General features: G+C 48.4%; 1 protein-coding gene across 1 annotated transcript in view; it reads right to left on the bottom strand.

Annotated features, from left to right (window-relative positions):
- Window positions 1–9,333: 9,333 nt before the first annotated feature.
- The window catches only part of Dyrk1a (dual specificity tyrosine phosphorylation regulated kinase 1A), a 114,990-nt gene continuing 108,278 nt past the window's right edge, over window positions 9,334–16,045 (bottom strand). The window contains exon 12 of the mRNA XM_051150291.1: window positions 9,334–11,586. Coding sequence (XP_051006248.1) covers window positions 10,966–11,586 — 621 coding nt within the window. The 3' untranslated portion in view covers window positions 9,334–10,965. The remainder of the gene's footprint in view (window positions 11,587–16,045) is intronic.

Here is a 16,045-nt window from a genome sequence, read left to right as displayed (position 1 = left end):
CCTGCCTCTGCCTCTCAAGTGCTGGGATTAAAGGCGTGTGCCACCATGCCCAGCACTGTGTGTCATTCTTAACCCATGTGGGAAAGCCTGCGTTAACGGTCGCTGTCACTTTCACCCCTAACTGTTCTGGTGGTCTCAGCAGCTGGAAGGAATAGCCACCAAAAGGGTTTGGTCTGTGGACCTCAAGTCAGCGTCTGCATGGAGGTTTGGGAAGAGGACTGGACTAGAAGGCAGACACAATCACTTGTCAGTTGGCTCATCCTTGACATGAACTCTTAGCTTTCCACAAATCTAGAGGTATTGACCCGTTTCTTAAACCCATGACACACTGTACTTGCCACCAAGCCTAATGACCTGAGTTCAATCTCTGGAACTCACTTGAAGTCCTCTGACCTCAAGTGTCATGATACAGGGACCCTCACTCACATGCACACATAATAATAAAATTATTTCTTTTTATTTTACGTGCATTGGTGTTTTGTCTGCATGTATAACTGTCTGAAGGTGCCAGGTCCCTTGGAACTGGAGTTAGGCAATTGTAAGAGGTCTTGTGGGAGCTGGGAATTGAACCCAGGTCCTCTAGAAGAGCAGCCAGTGCTCTTAACTGCTAAGCCATCTCTCCAGCCCAATAATAAAAAGTTTAGGGGGCAGGAGAGATGGCTCAGCAGTTAAGAGCACCAACTGCTCTTTCAGAAGTCCCGAGTTCAATTCCCAGCAACCACATGGTGGCTCATAACCATCTATACTATGATCTAATGTGTACTGTATACATAATAAATTGATTAATCTTTAAAAAAATAAAATGAAAAATTTAAACTTTAAAGCAAAAGGAAAAGAACTTAAAAGTAAAAATAACATGCTTTGTGAAATCACCAGGGTCCAAGCAGATGTTGGTGAGACCTGGCTGTGGCCCAAAGCTTTGCGCTGCTGGCAGGCTCCGCCTCGGACAGCAAATGGCTTCTGCTCACAGAACAGGTTAAACACGTCCACATAACAGTGATTTCAACCTGCGCTGAGAAGAGGTCGTGGTGGCTCCTCCCAGCCCTTCCTCTGCCTCACACCGCTGGCCTTTTGCCTTGCTTCCTATAGGTCACGGCACTTGCCACAGGCACAGTGGAGAGGGATTGGGCTCTTGCTCCCTAGTTTAGCCAAACAACAAATAAATTCACTTTCCTTTTCCTGTTCTTCAATCTCTTTAGGAGCACAGGGGTGCTGACCAAGGTTGTGGACACAGGACATAAGTACCCACTGTCCCCTGGACAGTACTAACCCTCAACACAAGAGGTTGACACAGGTTTATCAAGACCCCTCAGTGTTCACAGCCCTCCAACGTCCTGCTCTTCGCCCTACTGAAGGAGAGCCACACCCCTACTGCCGTGGGCCCAACCCCTTTATCCCATTCTTTTGTATCAAAGTTGCTCTTAGGTTCCTTCCTGTTCTTCACATTAAAGATGAACTCCTGAGGGGACCATCAAGAGGCTGCTCCCCTTTTCCCTACTCCATCACTTCCCAGGGTCCGTCAATTCCCCTTACACATGCAGGACTGCGGTCTTACAGCATGTCACCAGCAAGGCCCTGCAGTCAGCCCGTGCCAGCTCACCATTACCTGCTCAGGCCCCGCTGCTCGCACTCGGATGCTAGGAAGCATGACCTACCATCCCCACTTTAAGAACAAGAATGTGTGTAGCTCCTCCCAGCCTCCTTTCTCGTGCTGCTGGTTGCTGGTGACAATTCTCTGGCACAGTCCAGTCCACAGCCTGGCGCTCCTGCCTATAAAATGATGGGTCTCAGGCCAGGACTTCCTGTGCACTTTATGACTGTTGGCAGCCTAGACCCTCGTCTTCTCCATGCGCAGTGCCTTCCGTAGCTAAGCGGGGCAGACACATCTAGCTCACCCCCTTTTACTCTTGCCGGGAAAGGAGAGCTGTGGGAGGCAAGAGGGACTTCAATCACAGCCAGGGCTCAGCAGGGACTAAGGCTGTAGCTTGTAGCTGGCAGCCCACCAAGAGCTGCACACCCCGCCCACCCCGTCCTGGCCCCCCAGCTGCCTCTAGCATGCCCCACTCTTTGAGTTCCTTCAGTCCCTACAAACGTTGAGACATCTGTGGTTGAGTGAGGGGTGGGGAGGCCTATCCAGACCCTACACCCCAAGAGAAAACAGATACTCATAAACCCTGTACCTCATGCAGGTGACAGTTTGTGAATTCTGTGTAAGCCTCTCCACAGCACCTGCAATCCTAGACAGGCATCTCCAGCCCTGTGCTCTGCTATCCACCCCATCGAGTCTGCAGGTGGCGCTGGCACTCACTGGGCCAAGTCCACACCAGGAAAGGCACATCTCCAAGGTGCAGAGATGGGCAAACCAAGCTGGGGAGGGCAGAGCGTCATGGAGCACAGGTCCAGGGGCTTTTCAAGTAGAAGGCTGTCCAGGTGGTTTAGACTTGAACTTGTAACTGTCCCTGGAAACAGTTCAGCCATCTTAACCCCACCATCAGGCCAGTGTGGTCCTGACGCACCCAGGTCACCCAGGTAAGTTGTGTATTCTAACACAGAGGGCACACTCTCATCCTGACACCCTTGTCCTTACAATTTACTTAAGAGAAAAAGATACTTTAGAATTAAATAAAAGGGGCTGGCCATGTCGTCAAACATCTCTTGAGGGAAGAGAGTGGCCTTACTGCTTTGGAAGTGCGCCACAGCCGTCTAAGTCCCAAAAGTTTCTCTGACATCACTGGATGCTCCTGAGCTTAAAAGCCTAGGGGGCTGAGTGGCATGGTGGGTGAGGTGCTCACTGGGCAGGTCAGAGAGCGCGAGTCCCACCCTCAGAAGCCATGTGAATACCAGGCGCAGCACAGCTGAGATGTCCAATCCTAACGCTGGGAGGGTGAGGGCAGGAAAGGGCAGTCAGCTGGGCCCCTGAGCTGGCTGGCCCCTAGACTAACTGAAAAAGCAAGCCCCACATTCAGAGAAAGACATTGTCTCAAAAATCTGCTAGTCAGCAGGAGTGGGAAGTAGTCTGTCAACCTGTGGTCTCTGTCTGCGCATGCATGGACACAAACACCTGCACACAAACGTGTGCCCATGCACATCCCACTCAAATGCTGACACGCCACACTCTTCTGTGATTCAATCAGGCCTGTTTCTCTGAAGGCTGCAAATGTCTTGGGCTGCAGTAAGTGAGGGGCACTGGAAGCAGAACTCCCAGAGCTGGTTAAAAAAAAAAAAAGTTAGTGTTGCCCTAGCATGGTAGCATGCACCGTGAATCCCAGCACTTGGGACACAGAGACAGGCAGATCTCTGAGTTTGAGGCTAGTCTACTCTTCCTAGATAGCAAGTTCCAGGACAGCCAGAGCTACATAGTTGGGGGGGGGGCACAAGGAGGGGTGCAGTGCTGGTCCTTATCACAGTCACACAGAAGACACTATCAAAAAACCCCAAAAGCCAATGAGCTCCCCAATTGTAAACTGACATCATGTGGTAGCCAAGCCAACTAAACAAAGGTAAGACCCAGCCAGGCTCCAGGGTAACCGCAAGCAGCTCAATACTCACCCCGTGTGGAAAATGCAGGTTTCACTGATGGTACAGATCCAAGCTCTGAAGCTGGGTGTGGTGCTTCTAGACACAGCACGCCAAGGCTTTTCTCTGCACCACACACAGTGCTACATGCGAACACAGGAGACAGCTGTTATGCAGGCCGAGGCTGAAGAGGAGGATCTGCCAGGGATCACCAGAGCGAATGGACACCAGCCAGGATTCAGCCTGTCCATGATTCCAGCTCAAACCTGAACTGCTACACAAACCATTGGCCCAGGCGTGGAGGGGAAGTCCACTGGCTTCCAAAGGCCACACAGGACTGAGGTACAAGGAAGCAAATCCCACATCAATAATGGGAAATACACTGAACACATGGCTTCTCACAGGACATCTGACCACTACTGCTAGGATGCCCACGTCCACAATGGAAGATAATGTAAGTAACACCGTATGCTTTGCGCACTGTACTTCCTGAGTTTCCACCTTTCTTGTAACACTGTGTAACGCAAGTGTAACTCAAGAGTCCACATATGTAAGCAACAGCAGTCGCCCCTTTCTAGGACGCTCTCGATTGGCCTCTCCTCGCTCTCGTCATGTCTGGCTGCTGGTTTGGAACCTTAATCAAGGCTTTCTAAAAAGATGACCCAGCCGGGTGTGGTGGCGCACACCTTTAATCCCAGCACTCGGGAGGCAGAGGCAGGTGGATCTCTGTGAGTTCGAGGCCAGCCTGGTCTACAGAGTGAGTCCAGGACAGCCAAGGTTACACAGAGAAACCCTTTCTTGAAAAATGAAACAAAAACAAAAAGATGACTTGACCCCATTCCAACTTCCTGAGTTAAACACTTGGTAGGGCTTCTGTGATTGACCCAAGATCCCTGACCTGTTTTTAAACAGGTAGGCACAGAGGTAGCAGTCTGCTAAGATCACTAGTTAATCAAAGCCATCCTTTCCCCCAAAGGAAGAGTGGTCCCTCAGCATAGGTGCCTGTTTCATGTCTGCCAGCAATGCGTACAACGTCTCCTTAGGCTAGTTCTCTGCCTCCTACACAGCCTGCCAGAAGCCAATCATGCAGGAATGGACTTGAAGCAAGCAAGGTAACTGGAGGTGGCCCACGCTGCAATATCTGTGATGGGTGTGACCTAGCAGGCAGAGTCCCCAGGGACCATGTCTCCAGACTGCTTCCTGCTGCTGACAGCCTTTCCATGCTTGTATTTGCTGTACTCTTCCTGTGTGAGTGTACACATAAAACCGCATGGATACACACACACACACACACACACACAACTTATATATTCATTGCCTACACTCTGATGTAACTGCTTCCCTCTGCCGGGCAGATTCTTGCAGAATCTGTATGAGGAGATTTTATAATTCTTGATGATGGCGCCTAAGTTGATTCAAGTGGCTTTTTCAGCCCCTCCTGCAGAATAACTAAATCTGCTAGGAATTCTGTGACTTTTTTTCTCTTGTCACTGACACATAAACTTCACTAGGATAGAAAGAGCCTTGATTCAGATTTGTGACTTCAGTCGACACAATGAATCCTGGTATGCACCATAAATTCAGGCAAGTTAGTCTTAACTTCCCATGAACCCAAATCCTAACAGGGCTACCAAGTAATGTCTAATTAAGTACAAACCTCAACATCAAAATATACAAACTGTTTCATTGTAATTCCTTATACCTTGGCAGCTTATGGCATAAAATACTGTCATTCTAATATTACTTTGTATCTTGGGATGAAAGATAAAAGTATTGTCCTGAACTCACTATAAACTAAGAGATAGATGGAAAATGTGTAGCCAGGTCAGCCCTAATTGAAAAGACACAAACCTTGTTGTGAACTCTTGGACCCCATTAACCTTTAGGCCTTGTCAACCTGTCATTCTGAACTATTAACTTACATAATAGATACATAGATGAGAAATGTTTAGTTTTTTATGAAAAACCATGTAATGTGCAGAATTTCAGAATCCATCTGCTTATGTGATTAATTACCTTTTTGACTATGAGGTAATTCTTTTTCTTATATAGAGCTTTGTCTCAAAAGCATAAAGACTGTGGTCAGATATGCTCCTTTCCCTCTTGAATGCCTGTGGGTTGAGTGGTCTATTCTGTCTCTGCCTCTCTCCTATTTACTTCCCTGTAGATTAACAAGTAAGTTAACAGACTCAGGGCATTACCTTCTAAGATCAGCAGGCTGACGTTTGCTTTAGGTTGCTCTAACAGCCTGCTCCTCTGCAGGAGCTAATCTCAGAGCAGAGAGCCTTTACAACCCCTTCAAGTTTTTGTCTAGAGGCTGCTTTTACGTCCGGGCTACAGGAAAAATGTGGTCAGTTACATTTTCCTCTTTAGCCAGTCCCCAGCAGCAAGAGATGGAATACCGCACGCCCCCCCCCCCCCCTCTTTCTTCCTTATGATCAGCAGCTGCCTGAGCCTGAGATACAGTTGAATTCTGCGCCCAGTCCCAGAGTCTCCCTTGGACCAGCCAAAGCAGAGGACTTTGGCAAAGCCATTTCACACAAGTAATTCATTGCCAAAGGTTGCCCACCTATCCTTCCCCACCTCCATAGGGACCACTCTACAATGGCTTGTGACAGATGAGCTGCCAACTCCCCTAAGACTGTGTCCCAAAAAGCCAACCCTTCAACCTTAGGTAGGCCTCTCCTCTTTCATGGGCAGCAACAAGGCACCACAAGCCACACCTGCTAGGCTGAGGCCCACTCCCCAACCATCTGTCACTCAACTCTGGTGCTCACCCTCTCCAGTCTACTGCTTTCAGCTAAAGAGTTAGGGGACAACTGAAGGTACTTACACTTACAAGAATAAAATGAAAACCCAAAGGTAACAATCTTGGAAATTTAACTGCAAAGATGATCAACTATCTTCATCTAGACAGGCTAAGTAGCAACACTGACTTGTCTTTCCAGAATGCTGCTGCTGTCCCACACAAGGGTGAAGGTGCATTTTGTTAGCCAGCTTGACTCCTCTCTGAGCAGTTCCTTCAGAACTCAACTCGGCCTAGCCAGGGTAGGTTAGAGAGCAGGTGAAAGACCCGTGTGCAGCCCTCTCAACAGGATCAGGATTTGGGGTGAGGGGGCGGGTTCCAGGTGAGGACAGAGAAAGCATCTACACAGCAGCTCAATACTAAAGAATCCAGGGCTGCACTCTCAACCTTCCTAACGCTGTGACCCTGTAATACACCTCATGTTGTGGTGACCCCTCCACCATAAAATTGTCTTGTTGCTACTTCATAACTGTAATTTTGCTGTTCTGAATCATAATCTGTGTTCCTGATGTCTTAGGGAGTTGAACCCCAGAGGGGTCCACAGGTTGAGAACCAGTCAGTTACTTGGTACTTACTTACATGAGTATCCGGTTGGAGAAAAGCTTTGTTTCAACACAGAGTAATTTTGGAAGCGACAAAGTGCTTGTGCTTAGCCAGCACTAAGGGCGCGACAAGCCCAGTCCTGACCCAGAGCAGCCTGGCTCCTTACCTTTTCCTGCTGGCAGTGGCTGAAACCTAGGCCCTGGCAAAGCAGAGTACGAGAAGACGTGCAGGACAGCGGCCTAGGTCTTCAGCGGCTTGTGTGCACTTGGGCTGTTCAGAGGCGACATGCTGCCCTGCAGATACGCCAAACTAGGAACTCTGCTCTCAGCACACCAAAGCCACGCACAGCTCCCACTCTGCACTCCCTGAGAGAGCACTAGGCCCTGGCATGTGTTTGGACAAACCGTTTCATCCATTGCACATGGTCTCCAGCACAAAAACAGACACAGAAGGCGTCTTGAGCCTGAATTCTCAGAGCTAGTAAAATAAAAGCAGACCCATCAAAACAAAGCTGGGGACCAATTTAAAATGCAGTGTTTACTTGCCCCTCTCCAGGATTTATTTATTTATTATGTATACAGTATTCTGGCCACATGTGTGCCTGCACACCACAAGAGGGCACCAGATCTCATTATAGATGGTGGGGAGGCGCCGTGTGGTTGGTAGAAATTGCACTCGGGACCTTCGGAAGAGCAGAGAGTGCTCATGACCGAGGAGGCATCTCACTACACCCTAACTGCCTCTTTATGCATTTCCCCACTGTAAGAACACCACAGTACATTTAATGACAAATACACGGGAACCAAAGAGGGTGGCAAAGGCCCCAAAGTCACTTCTGAGGCCTAAGGTTACTACACCCTCATCAAAAGAGTGTAGCTCTACCATTCATTAGGTAAGAGTGAGTATCAGGTACGTCCATCCAGTATCACAAAATATGCTTGTTACCTAAGTAAAAAAGAAATCCCTTAGCCCGAGACCAGAAGAAAGGGCGTTCTCAGCTCTGCAGCCACACTAGCTTCCGCCCGAGTGCCGCCTGGGCAGACCCTCGGCAGGCTAGGGCCGCCAAGGAGAACGCTGTGGGTTAGGCACGGCGCAGCACGAGGTGGCAGGTAAGTGCCTAGCGCCCCAGGGAGCTGAGGGAGGGCGGCAGCATGTCCTCTCCGTCACCCCAGCAGGCCAGAGCCTTAGGCAACAGCTCACACTGACCACTCAGAAGCAGAACCTGCACATGATAATCACTCAGCTAAAGAATCCATTTTAAAATTGAATCGTCTGTTAAACCTCCAATTTTTACTTTCAAGGATACTTGAAGCCTATGTCTCTGCCACGCAAATGTTTTCCCTTTACACAGGTGACTAAATTATACCTGTATACCTACCATACCTGGATCTGCTCCATTGCATAGGAAGATTGGGGTGTTTTTTTTTTTTTTAACTGTGTTTACATTTTTCCTTAAATTAATATTTTAAAAAAGCATAGTAAAGAGTCTGAGGACAAATTATTCAACTGTTTATCATACATAAGACCGCATGACTATAATACAAAGGGGGGGTCTTTTTTTCATTTAACGTTACAATATACACAGCAAGTCCGGACTAGATCTTACAATCTGAACACAGGTATTTAACCCTTTCCATGCTGTTTATGTTTACAATGCACAGAAGTCCTGTAACCAAACTGTGTAGTAAAGCACACAAAACTGGACTGTACCATGACACAGTGTGCAGAAGCACTGGATTGTGGGGTTTTCCTTATGTAAGATTCAGTTTAAAAACGGCTTTCTTTTTGGGTGCTTGCTGAAATGTGGCAGCCAGCACAGAAAGAAAAAAACAGTGACCTGAGCCACCTGGTGTGGTGCCTGGGTTCTACAGCAGCGAACGCTGACTCCCTTCTGACAGTGCTGTGCTCGAGGTGACGCCTTTCATTTACGTAAACTCTCATCAACTACCAAGTTCCAAACAATCCACAGGCTTGACATTTAATTACAAAATAAATATGGATTTCCTGATTAACAACCAAAGTGTCTGTGTTTATATAAAAATCGGGGCTCTCCAAGTTTCCATTCACATTCACAGAGTTTTAGGCCTTTCTTTTCTCACTGTTTACATATAAAAACCTGCTTTTGCTCAGAAAAGAAATTAAAAAAAAAAAAAAAAAAAAAGTTGACCTAGTCAGCCACATGGAGTTGACCAATAAAAAGTAACAGGGCGGCGTTCTGCTCGGCTGCTTCCCACAGGGCTGTCGGCAGAGGTAGATTACTGCTGCTTCCTAGGCTTCTTTTGATCCTGGACAGGGAAATTACTCTAGCTTCAGTCTCCCAATTCAACCGCTTAAAATTGCTCAGTTTAAACGGGAATACAAATTTAGCCACTGCCAGACTGTGTGACACGAAGGCAGCATATTCTCCAGAGGAGGTGCCTGCTAGGCCAGGTGCTCTCGTCAGGTCGTGCTCAGCTCTGCCTTCCTCCCTACTACGGACCTGTCGGGTCAGTCGGGGTCTCGGGTTCAGGTTTACAAGTGAGTCAGTGAGGAGCGCAAGGCTCGGCTGCTGGCTCCAGAGCTGCTGGCTCCAGCGTCCCTTCCCCACATTTAGAATGTGACAGGTGTTGTCATCTTGAGTCAGATGTCATCTATTCTGTCCAGGACAATTGCTGTGAAGGTATCAGCTATGGACTCATCAACAGTTCCAGTTTTGTTTAAGCAATAGTACAGCCATAATTTTCAACTGACATTTAAAAATGGTCTAGTTACACCTTGTGTCAAAGTGCACAACTGCTACATTATTGGTTACAGACATCTATGTGCTATAAAAACAGCTTTGGTACAATAAATTATCAAAAAAGAAAATAAATTTTTGTAAAATTCACAGCATAATTGTGAGGCAAAAAAGCAGTCACATAAAATCTGCATTTTAAAATGTTCAGGATGAACAGAAGACGTCTTTGTGCAGAAGAAATGGTGAAGACACCACGTGCCGAGAAAAAGCCAAAGAAAAGGTAAAAAGCAGGAAGGGACACAGCTGTAGCTATTTCCATCAAAGCAAACCACTACCTCTGTGGCCTTCAACCAATACAGAAGTCAGCTTTATGACACACGCAAAGTGACCTTGCAATACCTTACAATTAGTGGGTCACAAAAGTCTATTTAAAAGAAAGGCCTCTTGAGTTACCCATCCTCTGTGTTTCAGCATTAAGGACTGTCTGCGGAAGCGCATCCACAAGCGACTGCATCTGACATGGCAGGCTCTTCCAACTTCGAGTCCAAATCCATAAGGCCAAAGGTCATCCCAAGGACCACCACTCAGACCTCCCCAGGACTGGCCACAACCGACCCGCTGCTTGCTTCTCGGTGCGCCTTGGTGAGGAGACCAGTCATACTCCATCCCATCTTCCTGTGGCCTCTCCACCAGGAGCCCCACAGGATCCCACGCAATTGATGCTTCGCTCCTCAGGAGGTTCAGACAGGAGAGTCCTGATCCCCGCCACTTAGCATGCTTACTGTGCCTTACAGACTTCAACACAACCGTCCCTTTCACACAGCTGGAGATGGCGTGTGAGCTGGAGGGCCCTCTTCCTTACAGTACTGCATTTCCGTGCCCAAGTGTGGAGAGGACATAAAAACCCAAACTTCCCACCCCATCCCCAACCCAAAACAAAACAAAGCAAAACAGAGGGAAAAAGGATAAAAATAAAAATGAAAAACAAAAACAAAACAAAACACCCTTAAGGGGCCCTTTATGCAAATTATGTGCAGTGCCTTTTTATTTTAAAATTAGTTGGCAAATGACCAAGACCAACATCTGAACATTAACTTTTGTTGGATAGAAAGACAAACCCACTATGACCAGGAGATGGTAAGTTAAACGGGGAGGCAAGAAGAGGACACCTCTGAGCTCTCCGTGAAGACGGGTGGACATGGCTCTTAAAAACTTCAGTGTCCCTTTGCAATCTTTTCAAGTTAAAAAAAAAAGTCACTTTGCCCTCTTGCCAGGGTTCAGTGTGTCCATCTCCTTCTGACTCAAGCAGCTTTGCACTTTGTTTTTGGGAAAAAACACCACTTCTATAAAAACACACAAGAAACAAACTCAAGTTTCAATGTAGTCACGAGCTAGCTACAGGACTCTGTTGCACACAGACTCCTGTCATGGGCGACTCTTCTCTATCGGCCCCTTGTCTCATCGTCAGGTGCCCTTCAGTCATGTAACGTGCAGGGCCTGCACTAGCCGAGAACTGGTACGTCGGATGCCCAGCTATGCCAGTCTCTGGGCGGGGATTGGAGTAGACGGTCAAATTAACGTCCATAGCTCCATTCTGTCCAAAGTCCAAGGCATTAGCAGCCACCGGGCGGTTCTGATAGGCCTGATGGCCTTGATTACCAGTAGAGGAGGAAGATGTCGAGGAAGAAGTCGTTGAGGAAGACAGGGATGTCATGGAGTGGTGACTGTGGCCAACCTCCATAGAATCCTGGGTAGAGGAGCTATTTGTTGGAGAATTGTAGACCCTTGGCCTGGTCCGGTTACCCAAGGCTTGCTGTCCATGGTGGTGGTGGTGATGGTGGTGGTGGTGGTGGTGATGGGAGCTGTTTCCATGGTGATGATGCAGTGCACTCTGCGGAGGGGCTACATGAAAGGTTGTTTCCTGAACAGGACGAGTCTCAACAGTGACCTGTGTAGGAGCTTCAGTGCCTGACCAGCCCAGAGGAGCCGGGAACTGCTGGTGCGCCTGTGGGGACATGGTGAAGAGGTTATCAGCACTGATTCACCTGCAGCCTACACCTGGGCCTGCACCCGGGACGCGAGCACGTTCACTGGATACCCTACACCTGGGCCCGCACCCGGAGGCGTACACGGTCACTGGGCACCCTGCTTCCACTCTTGCCCTTCTCCAACACATAAAGAGGAGCAGGAATATCTTTTAAAAACCAGATCAACTTGCTTCCTGACCCTGCCGGCCACTGCCCGCGCCCCACCGCGCCTGTATGCACTGGCCCACCTTCCCACCTCTTGTCATTCAAGTTCTGCTTTCTTTTAAAAACTCAGCCATGTTGTGTAAATATGTTTTTGTTTTAATCCCAGGTATGGGATATGGGGCTGCTTTTAGCTTGTCCAGAGCTGTTAACTAGGATTGCTTCACATGGGCTCAGAGAGGGGTGTGATCTTTGCTAGCTGCAGAGTTTCTTAAGACTCTGAGAGGGCGCTGAGAGGAAAAGTGGTCTGAGGAGGAAGAAGGCTGCTGCTGTTTTGCCCTGCTGCTTGTCTGCTGTTTGCTGGGTGGCTGGATGTACTAACTACAAAGACTGTAACTGCCCCAAGGAGCTGAGTCTAAAGAGCGCTACGTCCCGTTTCCCTCGTAACCTTCCCTCTCCTACCTGGTGATGGGGCGTTGGAAGGGAGGTAGAGGTATTAAAAACCCCAATAAAACAGAATAAAAAGTAACGCCAACACCGCCTGGCCTGGCCCGGCCATCTGCTTCAGGGCTCTGCACTCACTGTCCCCTCCTGGTGAGGGGCTTTCGCCGCTAATCTTGGCTCAGGTATCTTTGTAGAAGTCACTGCATTTCCTGATGCTCTGCACCCTCAGTGTTCTCCACACCGTGCACATGCACAGACCATACTCTCCGTCTCCTCTGACCATCAGCAGGATGGCGGGTGGACTGTAGTCACTGGAGCTTGACTAGGTCTCACTAAGCCTGTCTGCTGGACGCCATAGTTCCTGCACCTGGGCCTGCGGAGTGTGGGGTCACACGCTGGTAAGAGACAGGGCACACGTGATACCCCAAAATCCTGAACCCTCACTTAAACTCCTTTACTGTCTCGGGTGTGTGTTCAGGCTACGTCAGTCAATGTGCCTCAGTCCAACGAAAGTCCTTCTCAGCCTCTCAGCCTTGCCTGTGCTGGGCTTTGCCAGGCCCTGACAGAACACCTACCTCAGAGACTAATCCCCAACCTTCCTTTTTTATGTAAACAGTCTTGTCGTTTTTGTTTGTGTTTTATGTTTACTTGTGTCACTGAAAGCTCTGAAAAGGCACAGGCGTGTCCACCACCAGTGTCTAGCACAAATTGCTGAAAATAGATATTCAATTAAAATTATATGGAAATGAAACTTGAAAATCCAGTAGGGGAAAACAAAACTCATGACAATCTCACAAAGGAAATACAGGCCAACTCCTCCCACCACCTCCAGCTAGGCGGAGCAGACCCCAGAGCACTAGCTGCGCCAGGTGCTCTGACAGACCTGGGTGCTTGCGGTGCTGCTCTTGGGCTGGGCCCACTATCAAATGGCTAATTATACAGTCTTAAATCAGCGGCTGCACAAACAGCAACCTGCTGACCAGGATGCCTCTTCAGTGACTGGCGGGGAGACCGTGGGCATGGTACCGATAAAGCCTGACATGGGACCCAGCAGAATGGGTGAGAACCCAGCCTGCAAGCCGGAAGCACATGATTCTATACTGATAAAACTATTCTTATGGATTTTCTGCTTAATATCCTGAGGCCGCGGGCGGGCGTGTGCAATGTGGTCACACTGCAGACAAAGAGACACTGGAGCGTGCGTCCTCACCATCCCCCTCTCTTTTTGGTGTGTGTGCCCATGCGCTGCTGGAGCCTGATTCTCGTCAGGGCACTGTGCACTCTAAGCAAATGCTCCACCACTGAACAGTCCGCCTGGCTGCTGATGAGTTCTAGTACTCAACTTACTGAGCCGTAAGATCACGCAGAAGACAATCATGACCAACCAAAACTACTGTTACCTCCCTCTGACTCAGCAATTTTACTTCCAATTGTTTCTAGGAATTTATAACACAGTCAATATGCTTATGTGTGACTGATGTATATAAAGATTTTTATTATGCTACATAAATAGTAAAAATGACCAGAAGTAAGGAAAATGCCCATTAATAAGCTATGAATGAAATGACTCCTGGAATATCTAAACAATGTAATATTGCAAAACAGTATAGCATAAAAGCTTTATTTTGACACAGGAAGAATACCAGATCTATGACAAACATGTAGAAAAACCTAGATATAGAAGTGTGTACAGTATGACAGTATTTATACAGAGGCTGGAGTGAATAATATACCTAGGGTAGGTGTCTGCGTGTGTGTAAATACTGTGTCTACATATAAAATGTGACCTAGCTAACATACAGTCTGATAGTACATAACTGGACTTACTTTCATATGAAGAGCACCCTTCCAAGGATATAAAAGCAATTAATGGTGGTTTGGATTAACCCACCTGACATGATGAAGAGGGCTCCTCACAGACCAGCATGTTGTTTCTTATTTCCCACATGACTGCATTGATTATTTAAAAACTCACTGGCAATATGGCTGCTCAGCAGATAAAAGCATTTCCTAATAAGCCTGACGATCTGAGAATTTAAGTGCCCAGGACCGACACGGTGACGACTCTCAGACTTCTATATGCATGTCATGGTTCACATGCACCCACACACATATACACATAAAATACATAAGCAACTAAAAAAAAAATTTTTTTAAGTCAAAAAGGAAAAAAAAAAAATAAAAGAAAGAACAGCATGCTTGGTACAGAGAGCATGTCTGTGACTCCAGACACTTGGAGGCGGGATGACCATGGTCTTAAGCGGGAAGGCCAGCGGGGGCCACCTGAAGTAAACAGCAAGATCAACAACTAATGTGAAACAAAACGCACACTGGGAGCTTTCTCTGTGTGCGTACAGTATAGTATGTATGAGAAAGAGAAATAAAGGGCAGTCCAAAATAACTCAGGGCAGCTTCTGCAAGTGAGTGAGTGGTGTTTAAGAACCAAGTGTAAAGTGTTGTCACTAAGCAGGAAGAGAGGTCCAGCTGAGCGCGCAGGCAGAAAGAAAAGCTCAGGAGACCCGGCGTGGCACACCCCACGTGGTCAAAGATCTCAGCCTGAGCACCCAGAGAGCTCAGAGAGGAAGGCCCGGGCAGGGAGGGACCAAGTACGGACTCCTGTGTCTCCCAGCACGTTCTACATGGTAGTTTCAGGTACAAGGAGAAACAAAGGCAAGGAGAGCAGGAGGCAGACTAGAGTGGAGCAGCGATGCCTAAGGCTGACGGGCACGGGGAAGAGGAAGCCAGAGCACAGACGGTTCCGGCAGTGGAAGGGCAAACAGTGTGTGTATAAAGTTCAGAGTTCACACTTTACTAAGCCCTGGATTTAGGACAGCAGTACGTGAGCTGAGGTCGTTCTGCCTGTGAAGGTGCTACAGTGTGTAATCACTGCTCAGGCTTTCAGAATGGTGCTTAGAGCGAGCCCAGCCAGGGGCGCTGAGTTAGGTTTAGTCAGAGACAAAGCGGGAAGGAATGCTTTAAAAATGGTGACTGCAGTGACTCCCAACAAGGCATGAGAGCAAGCAGGAAGCATGAGGGTCATGGTGAAAGCGTGGTGGGCAGTAACACCCAAACAGGAAGATGGAGAAGGGAGGGACAAAGGAGCAGCCAAACAAAGACACATGCAACTCAACCTGTGTGCACAAGTCAGCACTGCCAAAGACTGCCAAGCAGTGTCGAAGATGAGCACTGGAGAGCACGTTGGACATAGCAGTAAGGATCATGACTGACACAGGCGGTTTAACTGAGGCCTGAAAGCTAAGTAAACCACGCTGAAGACGAGCAGGAAACCCAGGGGAGACGCACAGCGAGCAAGACAAGGACCAGAGAAAGACTGGCCTTGTACTAGAAAGATCAAAGATGCCTAGTGCTGCTCACACAAGGAGCCAGGGCCATGGAGGGAGAAGGGGAGATGGGGCTGGCCTTCAGCAAAAAGCCCAACGCCAACGGTTGGGCGAGGCAGCTGTGTGAAGGTATGCACAGAGGCTCAGAGTGGAGAGACTGAGGACTCCGCCCAAAGCCGGACAGTGGGGAAGCTAGGCCGAGGCGGAAGTCTAAAGTGTCTCACAGAGAACAGGAGGGGGACAGCGTTCTCTAAGGAGTGTGTCATTACCTCATGGAGTCTGGTGACACTAACAGTGGTGACAGACACACTGTGTGACAGTCTCTCCAGCAGAAGAAGCAGGAGGACCAGTCACTAGAAAGGGAGTGATCATCTAGCGAGCAGAGGGTTCCCTTACTCCAACAGATAAGCGGCTGGCCCCTCACCATCAAGGAGGAAAATGCAGCATATAGTATGCAGGGGATCACCTCATAAGGGCAGGTGCTCCAGGC

Source organism: Acomys russatus, chromosome 8, assembly GCF_903995435.1.
Source record: "Acomys russatus chromosome 8, mAcoRus1.1, whole genome shotgun sequence".
Classification (NCBI taxonomy): Eukaryota; Metazoa; Chordata; class Mammalia; order Rodentia; family Muridae; genus Acomys; species Acomys russatus.
Note: the sequence above shows the minus strand (reverse complement) of the source record. Positions and strands in the feature narration are given on the sequence as shown.